Raw genomic sequence first — 15,052 nt, 5'->3', positions numbered from 1 at the left:
TGAAACAATTATTTGACTATATTTTGTCTTCTTTTTAACAAAACACAAGGAGAACCAGTCCATCCACTCAGAGGAAAAAACAATAAGAGACATATATTAAGCACACCAAGAAAAAAAAAGAGAATAAATGCGAGAATCTGAATGAATGTAAATATAATATATTTTCACAGCCATATATGCCTAATCTTTTTTTTTTTCCGGTGGGAATATATGCCTAATCTGAATACTGTGCAGATCATTTATTTTAGCAAAATTTTCACGGCGATATTATATGCCCAATGTCAGGCCCATTTGGCCAGGAGGGACATGCAGCCCGCCCCCATAAGGAGAGAAACGTTGGCCCACAGCTGCAGCCTACCGTTCTTCTGCATCCTCGGGCTCATGAAATCGGCCGCGCACAGGTCCACTAGTGCCATGTAGATTAGGATACCCGCTGAAGCAGCATTGAAGATCCCCTCGATGATCAGCGCTGTCGGGCTGTTCTCATTGTACGTGTTGGATATGCCGATCCCGATGGCGATCCCGATTGGGGTTGTGAGAGAGAAGAACACCGCCATGACAACCACTGCCCGGGACGTAAACTTTGCCTGCAAGGACATAAATGGAGAGGGGCATTAATTACTAGTGTGATGTGATAAAGAACCGATAAAAAGGCTCTAATTCTAGCCCATTGTTTGTTTTGATATATAATGTATGTATATCTTGTTGACAATGACTAGGTGACAGATTAAAAAAAAAAAAAAAAGGAGCATTAGAAACGTACGATGAAAGCGATAGAGAGGCAAAATTCAAAAAGGCATCTCTGATGGACCGATGGGATGAACACATTCTATAAACTTCGTATATCAATAGGGCCCTAATTTTTTTAACTCCCATGCATCACTATAGGAATTCCCGTTGCCGAGTGCAATTAAGTTCAACTGTCTAAACTTATTAAAACAAACTCGTTTCTGAATTTCGCTATGGCTTGAGTAATCGATTAACTCCACGAAAGGGTACCTGAGTGATGCAGCCGCCGAGGCCCATGCCCTCAAAGAACTGGTGAAAGGTCAGGGCAGCCAAGAGTGGCCTAATGGTCTTTGGACTCTCCGAGGCCCCGAGCGAGATGCCTATTATCACCGAGTGCACCACGATCCCCACCTCCAACACCTGCCACCAGAAACCAATGAGTCAATCGACTTATATCATAGTTGATGTACAACTGCTCTTATTATACTATGGTTGAATCTGTTTTATTTTTTTAATTTAGTGCCCACACCGCATGCAGGAATTCACTAATAGAGCAATGTGTAAATTGCAAAAATTTTCAGATGAGTAACGCATAGAATTCAAATCTAAACAAGAGGACAAGGAAACTTTGATGCAACCGCTTTGACTTGAGAACCCGGTTTGGTTCGAGTGTAAGTCGATGTCTAATGAGAATTAATCTAAATCATCTAGTGATTACAACAGATAAAATATATCGTTTGATTTGGCTCGTTACTGCAAGTAAATTATGATTTGATTTGACAAGATGAATCGGAGCTCGGAGTAGCGACGCCCGTCCTCGACCGACAAAAGACTTTCGTGATCTTGCCAAATCATAATGAGACAAATCGACTGATCAGAGACTATATGCATATGAGAAAGCCTAAAAAAGATCAGTTTTATAGACTATCTTATCTATTATTAGACGGGAACCTCGAGTTAATTCTGCAGAAAAATCAGTAATTACCTACCTGCGATATGACTTTGTGCCGGAGAAGTTCCGCCGAGAATGCGGAGTCGTCCGGTGGAGCAGGGCCGTGAGAGTGGCCGTGGTTGGCGTGCGTGTGGAGGTGGACGTGCTCTGCATGGCTCCCACCGGCCTCCTTGTCCTCGCTACTGGGCTCTCCCTCCGGGCTGGCCTTGTTGAAGTGCCTCCTCGTGTAGTACGACGTTGCTAGCATGTCAATCTGCAGCGTCCCGATCGCCGCCACCATGGCCACGAACCCCGCGAACGGGAAGCTTCCCCACGCCTCGCCGGTGAGGCAGGGCGAGGTGAGGCTCTCGTACGCGTCCGGGAAGACGTGAATGAACCCCGTGGAAAGGATCACCCCCGCCGCGAACGCCTTCACGACGAAGAAGAAGTCCCTGTCGGGTCGGAGGGCGGGAACCACCTTCCCGAGCATGGGGAGGCAGACGCCGAGCGCGCCCGCCACGAGGATGGAGGCGATGGCCCCGATCTTGTACCTGAGGGCTGTGGTCTTGTCCCGGTCGAGGCTCTCCTCGTCGCAGGTGCACTCGCCGAAGGCCAATGTCGGCAGGACGAGGAAGCACACGGAGAGGCCGAGGAGGGCCTGACGGTGGCGGGCGAGGCTCATCTCTTTGATCGACCGGATGATCGGAGGAAGAACAGATCAGGGTTAAGGTTAAGGAGGACGATGAAACGTTTAAGGAGCAGCTGGGTGTTAGGGAACGTGGGGGAGTCTGTTCTTTATATATAAAGTGGCGGTCTTGCAGAAGGTTTATGTTTCACTGCACTAACTGTATGAGGAGAGGATCCCTCCGTACTATCAGTATTAGGGAGAGCGATAGAAAAGAGCCCCTAAGAAATTGTCTAACACGGTCGACGAGAACTGTCTTCCATGTCAGATAATTTCGAAGGGGGGATCCTAGACGAGCCGACCCACGACCTAGTTTACCACGACCAGGAATGTGATGGTGAGCTAATGCAGAGGCTGTAGCAGGACAAATATATATTGTATCATGGCTGTTGTTTTGCTTCTAAGACAATTAGTAAAGGACATAATGGCGACATTTTTTTTTCTTAGGTTAATTAAATTAGGGTAATTAACTTAATCGGTGTAATTAAGCAGCAAACAGCTACAGTTGGAAAGGTCTTAGTTTTACTTTTTTCTTTTTTTGGTCTAAGGGGGTATTAGAAATTTTAAGGAGGTGCTGAGGAAAACATAGTGTGGCAACAATGTCGACATAGTTTGCCTTAATTGATTGGGAGTCAAAGGCCGTTCCTTTCCCTTCACATTCAATGCTCTCAGTACGCATAAGCGGCGATAAAATAGAACTGTTTCAAAGTCAAACCTCAGAAAGAAAATCAATTTTATGAGTTGTATGATCGCCACAGATTTGTTTCACATATATATATATATATATATATATATATATTAGTGGTGGAGTCTGTGCATAGTACGAAATAATTCTACCAATCTCAAAATAAAAAACATTTTGAGAAGTCAAAGATGCAAATTAAAACATGTAAACCTTTCGGAATTTTAATTAAGAATAAAATAAAAAAGGTTTAACAAAAAAACAGTTTGAACTCGCAAAAAGAAACAAGAAAAAAATATAATATATTTTTTATAATTTCAAAAGATTTTAAAATCGAAAATAATTTGATCATATTGTCTTTAATTGGAGATCACCGTAATATCAAAAAGATTCTTTGGTATCTTCGATTTTTTAAAATGAAATATTATAACCGAAAATAATTTCGAAAGATTTTGTTGATAATAATCGAAAATAATTTGATCATATTATCTTCAATTGATGTCACCGTAATATCTACAAGATTCTTTATATTTTCAATTTTTAAAATAGGATATTATATCCGAAAATAATTTTAGAAGATTTATTGATAATTTTATAATAAAAAATAATTCAAAAAAAGAGAAAATTTTATTTAAAAATCGAGCTTTTTGAGGTCATCTGTTTGGGCTCACCTCGTCCTTATTCATATATATATATATATATATATAATATTTTTATTCGATCCCATCATTGCCTAAATATTTTGTGCGTATGAGATTGCTCTCGAGAATACATGGAATATTACTTTTTTTTTGGCTATATTCTCTGAATCTGTTTGATGACCTTTTTTTGGGTTATATTCTTTGCCATTTCAAAAAATTGAACCGTGAAAAGATTATATTTTTTAAATGAGTGCTCGTTGCAAGTGCATTCTCCGAGGGCCAATTGCGGCAGAAGGAGTAAAGGAGGGCCAAGCGGTGGCAGGTTACGACTGTGCTTCCATCGATTAGACGAGTATTTGTCAGCAATAAATCAAATTAACAAAAGGGCGGTGGGAATTTTTTCCTTTATAGAATTTTACGTATGTAAGAAAATTTAATTAATTCAGTGAAATCCGCCACAATGACAAAATGAATAGCTTTCTTATTATATGATAGATCATAAATAATAATAAAAATAAATAAATCATATCAAATTCATAACACTTGATTTTGAAAATTGGTGAATAAACTAAATATTAGTAATTCGATATTGTAAATGTCAAGTCTTTATTTGTTTGTTTCACCTTCTCCCGAAAAGATTTTCCATTATTATTATTATTTTACATATGTCTAGATTTTGTGGTTGTGGGGATTCCCTTAATTGTCAAACTCTTAAATTGTGCTTAAAACAAAAGGTTGCTTATCCAAAATTTACCTATTTTTTCCCCTTAAAAGTTTTATAAAATTTTTATGCATGGTCCCTGGCCCTATGATTGACCTTTCTAGTTCTGTAGAAGCTTCTTTCGAAGTAGAATGTGTTTTCTGAACTCAAGCAACTACTAAGAATCTAAAATTGAACTCACGGAAAAAAAAATCTAAAATTGATTTTATATTTGTAAAAATAAAATAATGGATGGGAGTGATATTATATCATCCATCGTCCCAGCACTACAACGTAAATAGATTTCAAGGCACAAAAGAAAAAAATCAACCTTTATTACATGCCATGCTTTTGCCTCTGTTAGGATTTGAGGCAACAATAGACCTTCCATGAATATTGCCGCTTGCGACCGCATTTTTTTAAGCAAATATAAGGCAGGTGAATATATATCACTAATTTGATATTAAGCAACCAATAATATTGCTTCTAAAAAACGGGTTTAAGTGGCAAATATTTTGCCTTTAGATAATTTAAGGGAAGCATATATATGCCTCTATTGATCCTATATTGAGGTAATATTTTTATCCCTAATTTTACTTTGGGGCAAAAATAAATTTAGGCAATTAGCTATAGGAACTATTAAATTTTCCTCTAATAATTATATTAGAAGCATTTATAGTTGCCTTAATTTATGACAAAGAAGTTTAGTATATACGCCTTGTGTGATGTTAATTTTTCTTTTGTCTGTTACAATAAAATGAAATATAAATCTTAATAACTAATAAAGGAGCACTACAAAAATCAAACTTATAATCTTTTGGTTGACAGACAAGAGCATGCGCTGATGCATTATACCGTCTTGCTCAATGTGTGATGTTATTTAGAGGCAACAAGTAACTTTTAAATAATTAATTTATAGATTCGAATCCTTATTTTTATAATTTCCACATTTTTGGATTCATTTTCAACATAATCCCAATTTCTACTGTTACAAATAATAATATTAATAAAATAATAAGAAATGACAAATTGAAATAAAAGTAATCGTAAGTACCATCGGAAATGACATATATGATTACTCACCATCAATATCAGAAAATGCATCGAATTCAAATCGACATAAGACGATTCCGGCACTGGAAATCCCAAAGGAATATGTCAACATCAATTGTGCTGGTTCAGTAAAAGGACCAGGGAGGCATTGGTTGAGGGGGTTGATTGATGTCTTCAAGAATATCCTTTGTGAACAAAGTAGGAGGAATAAGTTTGAGGGTGAAAGTTAAATTATTATTATAAAGACAAAAGGCATATATATCCCGTTTACTTCTTCATTTTCCTCCGAAATCTGCACTGTATATCTACCACAACGCCACAGTAGAATTTTTACGCGCATATTCGAGTATATAAAAGATTATATGTCAGCAAGAAATACCAAGCCAACACAATTCGTCAAATACTAACTTATATTTGTTATTTTTCTTAGTAATCAATTTAATTTTGATGGTCTCAGAATACTTTATTTACTCAATAAATTTTCTAGAACTTTTGTAATTTTTCCAATTTTCCCTAATTTTTTGCTCATTTGAATTTTGGAGTTTTCAATATTTTATATTTTATGAGAAGATTTGGTTATGCATATAGATGATTGTGTTGGGTTGTGGATTTTCGGAATTTAAGTCTTCGGCATTTTCTTTTTAATTGTTGCTACAGTCAATGCTTCAAAATAAAGTCACATGTACAAAAAAGAGGTAGAGCTGCACACTAAACAAAATCTCTCAAAATGTCGTTGGAAAAAATCTCACAATATCAGTAAAGAAATAAAAGCCAATAGAGAGAGAAAATTTAGAACAATGACACAAGTCGCCGTCCGAAACTATAAAACATCATGTTCAATCCTTGACTTTCGTACTCCTTTATTTAGATATTTACTAGGCTGTAAGCCTCTTTTATAACTGGAAAAAAAAATAATTAAAAGCCAATGATATTTTCGGGTTTGAGTCTTAAACTGCATATATATAAATATATGGATATACACACACATATAAATATAATGGGGAAAATGGCACTAATAATCCTAAAAGTTTGTCAATTTTTGACATTGAGAGCTAAAAGTTTAATTTAGGGAAATCAAGTCCTAAAACGTTTGAAAAAGTGGTAACAATGGTCATTTCCGTCACTGCCCTTCACGGAGCTGCCAGATAACAGTGTTAAGTGCGTCAGATGGCCGTTAAATTGCTGACATGACACGTGAGGAGTGGACCCGAGTGGAAGACCTGATTTTTCAAGACTCGACTCCCTCCCAAAATTCGGTCGGTTCGAGTCCGAATGTCTCCTTCTTCACCCGACTCGCTCCTAATCTGATTCCCTCAAGGGCCAAGTTATCGGCCGACGCAGCATCTTCTCTGCGCCTCTTGGACTCGATGCTCACCCTGCGTTCAAGCAAGGGCGCAGAGAGCGCGAGCAACGTAAGACAACATCCAGGGCAAAAGGTAACATGAACTGAGATTCTGTATCGACGAACAATCTGGTAATGGCACATTATAATGCAACGACAGGGTATTGAGATCCTAATTCAGTTCTATTGAATGTGAACAAGAATTTGAGAAGCTTGACAATTAGACGAACAGGGGATTGCACATTCCTTCATCTCAGAGAAGCAATCAGATTCACAACCCATGAAAAGCAGCCCACATCACAAAATCTCATTCAAGAACAGTGAAGGAAGTTTGTTCCTGGGTGACCTGAGAAACCAAAGCCGAAGCAGAAACCTAAAACCCTAAAAGCCCTCCATCAGAAACCGAAGCAGAACGAGGATTCGAGTTCGGCATGGAATTAGAATTTGGGACAATAGTTGCCGGTCTACTCCTTTCTCTCCACACCCTTCTCTGATTCCCGCCATTATTACCCAAGTTGTGGTGAGTCACCGGCCTAGCCTCATAAACTAATGCTAGGATATCTTCATCCCGCGATATTACAAGCTCGACCAAAAGCCTCAACAGCCCGACGGGCAGCAGAACCGCGACAAGATCATAAAAAGCCATGGCAATAGGCAGAACCCAAGTGGTCCGCTGGGTTGCGTGGAGAAGAGGAGCCGCGCTAGGGTTTCGAGCATGGAGAGGGAGTCGGGTGAAGAAGGAGACATCCCGACCCGAACCGACCCGATTCTAAGATGGAGCCGAGTCTTGAAAAATCGGGTCTTCCACTCGGGTCCACTCCTCACGTGTCACGTCGGCAATTTAACGGCCATCCGAACGCAGTTAAAGTCGTTATCTCCATGCTGGCAGCTCTGTGAAAGGCAGTGAAGGAAAGGACCATTGCTGTCACTTTTCTAAACGTTTTAGGATTTAATTTCTCGAAGTTAAACATTTAAGACTCAATATAAAAAAAAGATAAACTTTTAGGACTACTAGTGTCAATTTCCCATATATAATGTCCAAGTCCAGCAAGGTTGAATGAGACTGTCTAGTTTTCTCATCCTCTCCAATGACTGATAACATAATGAAATGAAGTTCCATATCATATGGGACAACATTACTTAACAATGACATTATCTTTTTTTTCCTTTTTTTTTTTTTTTGCCAAAGGGTACTCTTAATATTGTGAATTTTTCCATTCAAAAAATTTCATTTAAGGATAATAGACGCGAAACCACCTTAATCAATCTACGTAATACGAATGACATATTGCGCACTTTCTTTGATCTAACGAAAAAAAATATATGTATATAATATAATACAAAGAATTCTTTATTATTTATTGCTACTCCAGACAATAATGCACGGCTCTACGTCTTGTTGGGGATATAATCCATCATGTTTTCTTTTTACTATAACTGACTTACCTATTCGTATTTTCATATCGTAAGAGGATCTATAAGATAGAAATATATATATATATATATATACACACACACACAGAGATCACGTACATCATCAATGTTTGCTAACACCCGTGCGTGCATCTTATGACCTTAGGCCCAATAGGCGAGCACGGACATGCAACCCGCCCCTGCGAGTAGAGACGCATTGACCCACAGTTGCAGCCTCCCATTCTTTTGCATCTTCGGGCTCATGAAGTCGGCCGCGCATAGGTCCACCAGTGCCATGTAGATGAGGATCCCCGCCGAAGCAGCGTTGAAGATCCCCTCGACAATCAGTGCCTTGGAGGTGCTCTCATTGTACGTGTTGGATATGCCGATCCCGATGGCGATCCCGACAGGGGTTGTGAGGGCGAAGAATAACGCCATGATGACCACTGCTCGGGACCTGAACTTTGCCTGAGCGATGCAACCACCGAGGCCCATGCCCTCGAAGAACTGGTGAAAGGTTAGCGCACCCACGAGTGGCCTAATGATCTTTGGACTTTGTGAGGCCCCGAGCGAGATCCCTATAATCACCGAGTGCGTGATTATCCCCACCTCTAGTACCTGCCAGGCCACCGCGCGTGAACAACCAAGTTAAACGACATGTATTATAAATGGTCAGTGACAAATCAAATTAGCGATTAATTAATTAATTACCTGTGATATGACTTTGTGCCGGAGAAGGTCCACCGAGAATGCAGAATCGTCCGGTGGAACGGGGCCGTGAGAGTGGCCATGGCTGGCGTGCGTGTGGAGGTGGACGTCCTCTGCATGGACCCCACCCGCCTCCTCGTGCCTCCTCGTGTAGTACGACGTCGCGAGCATGTCAATCTGCAGCGTCCCGATCGCCGCCACCATGGCCACGAACCCCGCGAAGGGGAAGCTCCCCCATGGCTCATCGGCAAGGCAGGGCGACGTGAGGTTCTCGTACGCGTCCGGGAAGACATGGATGAACCCCGTGGAGAGGATCACCCCTGCCGCGAATGCCTTCACAACGAAGAAGAAGTCCCTGTCGGGTCGGAGCGTGGGGACCACCTTCCCGAGCATGGGGAGGCAGACGCCGAGCGCGCCAGCCACGAGGATGGCGGCGATGGCCCCAATCTTGTACCTGAGGGCTGCGGTCTTGTCCCGGCTGTCAGGCCTGTCCTGGTCGCAGGTGCACTCTCCGAGAGCCAATGGCGGCAGGAGGAGGAAGCACATGGAGAGGTTGACGAGGGCCCGCTGGTGGCGGCTGAGTTTCATCTCTTCGATCGACCGGACAATAGGAGGAAGGAACAGAGGTTAAGGTTTAGACTTAAGACGGACGATGAAACGTTTAAGGAACAGATATGTTTTAGGGTACTTGGGGCCGGGAGTCTGTTCTTATAAGTGGCGGTCTTGCAGAAGGCTTATGCTTCTTTTTCTCTTTTGATGATAGGTAAATGAGGATAATAATGTTATTGCTACGAGTATGAAGGTACATCAACTATGCTTGTGGCTCTAGCATACACAAGAAATAAAAATTGACTTGAGACCAAATTGAATTGGCCCAAGTAATGATCTAGAGAATTATCTGAACGCGGAATCCCAAGTACACTTTCAGTCCCAAAAAGAAGAGACCACTCTAACAGTATCTCCCGAAGTAAAGTTCCTAACACCCTAAGGCGAGTTTAAGGAGTCTGTTCTAATCCGTACTTTCGTCCAACCAAGGCTGTCTTTCTGGAAGAGTATGAGCAGGACAAATGTATTTCATCATGGCTATTGTTTCTGAGACAATTAAAAGCACATAATGGAGATACTTTTTTCTTAAGGGAAATTAAATTTGGGTAATTAATTTGATGGGAAGCAGCAAACAGCTACAGTTGGAAAGGTCTTAGTTTTTTTTTTTTTTTCGGTGGATGTCTTAGTTGTTTTGTTTTGTTTTTTTTTCTTTTTTTAAATTAAGGGCTGAAAAAATTACAAATTGTTGCAACAATGTCGACATAGTTTGACGTAATTGATTGGGAGTCAAAAGGCCATCCCCTTCCATTCACATTCAATCCTCAGTATGCACAAGCCTATAATCAATCAATATCAATCATCAATATAAATATATAAAAATCAAGGAACGGAATGTGATTGCGCTATGTCATTGAATTTTAGATCCACATAAATTCTCTTTTCAATTCCAATTACATATATCTTTACTATATTTTAACTAAAGTAATACTCAACGAATTTTGAACAAATATCCATATTATTTGTAAGTGATAATATATAATAAAAGAAAATTTTGAAAAATTAAATACATTATCAATAAATGAAAACAACTCATTTATATGTTATTCTTTTTTAATTCAATGTATCATATATTTCTCTAAATAGAAGATAAAAAATTTCATTTTACACATCACGTATCCACCGAGTATGGTTTTTCTTATACCCTGCACCTACACACCATATGTTCCGCATATACATGTCACTATTTCTTAATATATATGATTTGCTCATAATATTAGAGTAAGTATCTACCCTCTTTTATTAATGCGAATGGTCTACCACAAAGAAATGGATTATTCCTAGTACTTTGCTACATGATGTACATATTTCAGATTGTGGACCTGGGCAAGTGTCTTTCCTACACTATTGAATGGAGAAGGAAAAACTGCCAATATTTTAATAAAGCCGATGATCAGTAACATCCAATAAACTTTGGTAAGACTTTTCAAGATCTATGCTTCATTGAATTTTGTGTGGCAAGGAATAATGGTTCCAGCACCGTGTCTTTCCACGAAAATAATTGACTCCCCACAACTTGTGTCGTGTCTTGCGATGGTCCTTTTCTTGAGGTGTTAGCCCTAAACATACGGGACCACGCGCATTCCGTGTCGTTTGCGCAGATCAAACTAATTAAATCTATCTACCGAAAACAAAAACAAAAAACCAATTAAATCTGGTGCGATTTGTCTGGAAGTTAAATCCACACAACGCTGAATGGATCGGTAAATGACAGTTGGTAACTTTTCTTGTTCTGGATTTAACGATCTCTTCCGAAGTGATGCAACTTGGGTCAAGTTTTTCCTACTCGGAAAAGATCAATAAAGAATGCTGATCCCTGGATAAAATGGTTTCTATATAATTCTATCGGGTGATACTGAGGGCCTAACATATATACATCAATTCGTCTACGAGTACGAGCCACTACATGAAGACGATCAACGCGCAAAAATAAATTACTTCATTGACTGGTCCAGCACTGATTCTGCAAGTATGAAACAAAGCATCCATATCCATCCATCGATCCAGTCGCTTTATCTTCCATGGAAGACTTTACTCAGCAAAGCATTCATGCCCATCCATCTATCCACGTCGATCAATCATCTCTATCGTGGAGGACTTGACTCAGTGACCTTACCTTACCTTGCCCCATTCATAGATTTGGTCCACAGATTAAAAAAACCGAACATTGGAAAATCTCATGGCATATATATCTTTCCAAAATGGAAAATATTTCATCACCTGTTATTTGGAAGCCTCATGAGCTCCGACTAATTCAGTATGAACCAGACCGACTTCTTAAGAAGTAAAGCTCTCTTAATGTGAATTTTCTTCGTTAACAAAACTCGAATCCGAGATCTTACTTAAGGGAACATTTATTAAACCGCTTGATAATTGCAAGTTTGATGAACAAATGCATGCGCCCGCAGTAGACAAGGTGTTGGGTTTCCAGAAAGAGTTTGAATCCTCTCTCGCACACGCATTTGTTAAAAAAAAAAAATCTTTCATAATTATCCATGAACAAATTAGAGTAAAGGTGCGTTCAACACATGGCCCTAAAAAAAAAATGTACATCGTAATCAGTTTCATCTATAAATTGATGATTAAAGAACAGTGGCAACATTTAGCGTGCAATGAAAATGTAATACCTTATAAAAAAAAAAGTACTGCCAGTAATAGTATTCCTGTTTTGCTTTTCATACGAATGTTCCTAGCAATCAATACGCGAGGTCTGCCAAAGAATATCCCGACTCATCCCAATATAATTTGAGTCGCAATTCTGCCGGCCTTGATAGTTCCGCCATCCAGCCGTATATAGGAATGATCTGAGCAGTTCCTGCTGTGATTCCATGCATTTTTCGTGATCAAATTGATCATGAGATCGATCGAGAACATCAAGATTTTGGGCGTCAATCCCTTACAGAAGAAGCACATCCTAATCCTAGAAGACTGCCCAAGCTTTACAAACACAAGCCAATTCATCCTCACCCCTTTGATATTATTTATACCAGCCTGTATGTGTGACTAATCTGAGTGATCAGGGTGATCTTAGCAAGCCTGATCAGACGACCTCACCGGAGGGCCCCCCCTCCATTCTCCCCCTTCCCTTCCCTTCCCTTCCCCCAGCTGGTTCCCCCACACCGAAAGAATAAAAGGAAAATAATAATATTAATAATATTAATAATTTATAGGAAACACCAAAAGGATGCGGTTTAGAAAATTTAACATTTTCGTTACAAGATTGTAATGAAGAGACTAAATAGTCTAAATTGGTGGATGGAATGGCAACCTTTAGGCTAAAGTGGTGGCGAAAATATTTCAGGGATAAAATTGATCATGGCAAACAAAAATTTCGAGAATCACAGTGATATTTAACTCGTTGAACCAACATATAAACTATAAACTTTCTTGGGAAGCTCTTACGAAAATTATAGGAAATTTTATGATGCAGTCATTGTATTATGTATGACAATATTCTAATATATGTTCCAAGTCTTCGCCAACTACATGTGTTACGAGAGAAGGTACTGTGTATAATAAGTATATTACGTGACGTTGTGTCATAAGAGAGATAAAAAAATATTTTTGTGAATGATAGATTTTTTTTGTGATTATTCTAAAAATCCTTACTAATTTATGAAATTCTAATTGACTTGTGACATATAATATATAATATATTAATTACATATAAAACTTTGTTGTCTTTTGTCTGGTTGAATTATCAACCATATGAATTAACCTAATCCTTGATTCGAGGTTTTAGCTATCCTTACGTACGGAAGCACTGCATGTCTTCAAATTTGAGGCCAAAAAATTAAAAGAGAAGAAGGGGATGGAACGGTGGACAACCGCAAACCCGGTAGACTTGTACATGTTCTAAAATCAAAGGACTTGTCGGTGTCTTTCGTGTGATATATGAAATTTCATTTGATCCGATCATTATCTAAATATTCAGTGCGTACGAGGTTACCGTTTGGTTTTGGAAAAATATTCTATTTCACTCAAATCTTCATTCAAGTTAACAACATAATCATTATTTTTTTATTTTTTCTCGCATTTAATAATAAATTATCACACTATTTTTTTCTAATCATTGTTACAATCAATTTTTTAACAATAAATTCCTCATTTACTTTTATATTCATATATACATAAGTTTTTATCTTTTTTTCAATTTAATAATAAATTCTCACACGAGTCACACCTATATGGGTGGAATAAAATGGAGTAAAATCTTACTCCAAAAAGCAATTGAACCCAAGATTGCTCACACAAATACGTGCGATATAAGATTTTTTTTTGGCTATATTCTCTTTCATGAAATTGTTCTTTTTTTTTCATATGGATTTTTTCCCTTTTTCTTTTATAAAAATTTACGTATATAAGAAAAAAATTAATTAGTTTACTGAAATCGGCCACAATTGCAAAATAAATACCTCTCTTATTATATAATAGATCATAAATAATAATAACAACAATAACAATAATCATAATAATAATAAATCATATTACATTCATAACGCTTGATTTTGAAAATAGTGAGTAAACTAAATATTAGTAATCTGATATTGTAACTGTCAATTCTTTATTAGTCCGCTTCACCTTCACCAAAAAATATTTTCGTCGTCGTCGTCATCATCATCATTTTACGTATGTCTAGACTATGCGGGGACATCCTCAATTGTCAGACTCTTTTGAATTGTGCTTAGCCAAAATAAACGAAAAGCTCGTCAAAAGTGAGGAAAGAGATTTTGCACTAGCACAAGTCATCGTCAGCATTATAAGTTCATAAATTCGATTCTTTTCAGGGGGACATTCGTATCTCTTTATTTAGATTTATTATTTTTATTCCTATATTAAATCATAAACATTCTTTATACAAAAATATTGCCAAAAGTTGCTTATCCAAATATTACCCCTTTTCTCATCCCCTTAGCCTTAAAAGAACTTTATAGAAAGTTTATGCTTTGGTCCCCGGCGGCTGGCGCTATGTTGACCTTTCCAGTTCCGTACAACCTCTTTTGAAATAGAATGTGCTTTCTGAGCTCATCAACTAAAAGTCTAAAATTGATTTTAATATTTGTAAAAATACAATAATGGATGAGGGTGATATTATATCATCAATTATGATCTCCCATAAGATCAAGATCCATCCATCCTCCCAACACTACAACTCAAATAGATTTCAAGGCACAACAAACTCAACCTTACTTTTTTCGTTTTGGGAGGAAACCTTTTACAATTTTTTTGTTTTGATAGATAATCAGCCTTTTACATGCCATGATTTTGTCTCTGTTAGGATTTGAGGCAAAAATACACCTTACATTAATATTGCAACCGTATTTTTTGAGTCAAACTTAAGGCAGATGAATACATATCCCTAATTTGATAATAAGCAACCAATGGCATTGCCTCTAAATAACGGGTCTAAGTGGCAAATATTTTGCCTCTAGATAATTTAAGGAAAGCATATAATTGCCTTTGTGATTGTTCAACTATGTCTCTTACATATGCCTCTACTGACCCATATATATGGAGGTAATAGTTTTATCCCTAATTTTATTTCAGGGCAAAAATAACTTTAGA

At 38.2% G+C, this 15,052-nt stretch overlaps 2 protein-coding genes across 3 annotated transcripts; both read right to left on the bottom strand.

The window, feature by feature from the left end:
* On the bottom strand, positions 1-2,687 carry LOC116192595 (zinc transporter 5-like). Its single transcript, XM_031521183.1, has 3 exons — positions 1,719-2,687; positions 1,000-1,149; positions 1-587 (listed from the first exon to the last, which is right to left on the bottom strand). Exons 1-3 carry the CDS (start codon positions 2,340-2,342, stop codon positions 282-284), a joined length of 1,080 nt encoding a protein of 359 aa, XP_031377043.1. The 5' UTR covers positions 2,343-2,687; the 3' UTR covers positions 1-281.
* Positions 2,688-6,983: 4,296 nt separating this feature from the next.
* Positions 6,984-9,840, bottom strand: LOC116192217 (zinc transporter 8-like). 2 transcript variants are annotated; one of them, XM_031520696.1, is made up of 3 exons: positions 8,888-9,840; positions 8,297-8,794; positions 6,984-7,654 (listed from the first exon to the last, which is right to left on the bottom strand). In XM_031520696.1, exons 1-2 carry the CDS (start codon positions 9,470-9,472, stop codon positions 8,339-8,341), a joined length of 1,041 nt encoding a protein of 346 aa, XP_031376556.1. In that variant the 5' UTR covers positions 9,473-9,840; the 3' UTR covers positions 6,984-7,654; positions 8,297-8,338. The 2 variants fall into 2 exon arrangements, with proteins under 2 accessions (XP_031376556.1, XP_031376555.1); XM_031520695.1 differs by lacking the exon at positions 6,984-7,654 and having other exon boundaries at positions 8,064-8,794; positions 8,888-9,839.
* Positions 9,841-15,052: the final 5,212 nt, after the last annotated feature.

Source organism: Punica granatum, chromosome 1 (assembly GCF_007655135.1).
Source record: "Punica granatum isolate Tunisia-2019 chromosome 1, ASM765513v2, whole genome shotgun sequence".
Classification (NCBI taxonomy): domain Eukaryota; kingdom Viridiplantae; phylum Streptophyta; class Magnoliopsida; order Myrtales; family Lythraceae; genus Punica; species Punica granatum.
Note: the sequence above shows the minus strand (reverse complement) of the source record. Positions and strands in the feature narration are given on the sequence as shown.

Bases quoted from the DNA above. Each gene is read 5' to 3' on its own strand.
- LOC116192595 (XM_031521183.1), bottom strand. From the start codon at position 2,342: ATGAGCCTCGCCCGCCACCGTCAGGCCCTCCTCGGCCTCTCCGTGTGC. The intron at 1,150-1,718 runs GTAGGTAATTAC...TTCTGGTGGCAG, and splicing joins GGCACAAAGTCATATCGCAG to GTGTTGGAGGTGGGGATCGT. The intron at 588-999 runs GTACCCTTTCGT...ATGTCCTTGCAG, and splicing joins TCGGCGGCTGCATCACTCAG to GCAAAGTTTACGTCCCGGGC.
- LOC116192217 (XM_031520696.1), bottom strand. From the start codon at position 9,472: ATGAAACTCAGCCGCCACCAGCGGGCCCTCGTCAACCTCTCCATGTGC. The intron at 8,795-8,887 runs GTAATTAATTAA...GTGGCCTGGCAG, and splicing joins GGCACAAAGTCATATCACAG to GTACTAGAGGTGGGGATAAT.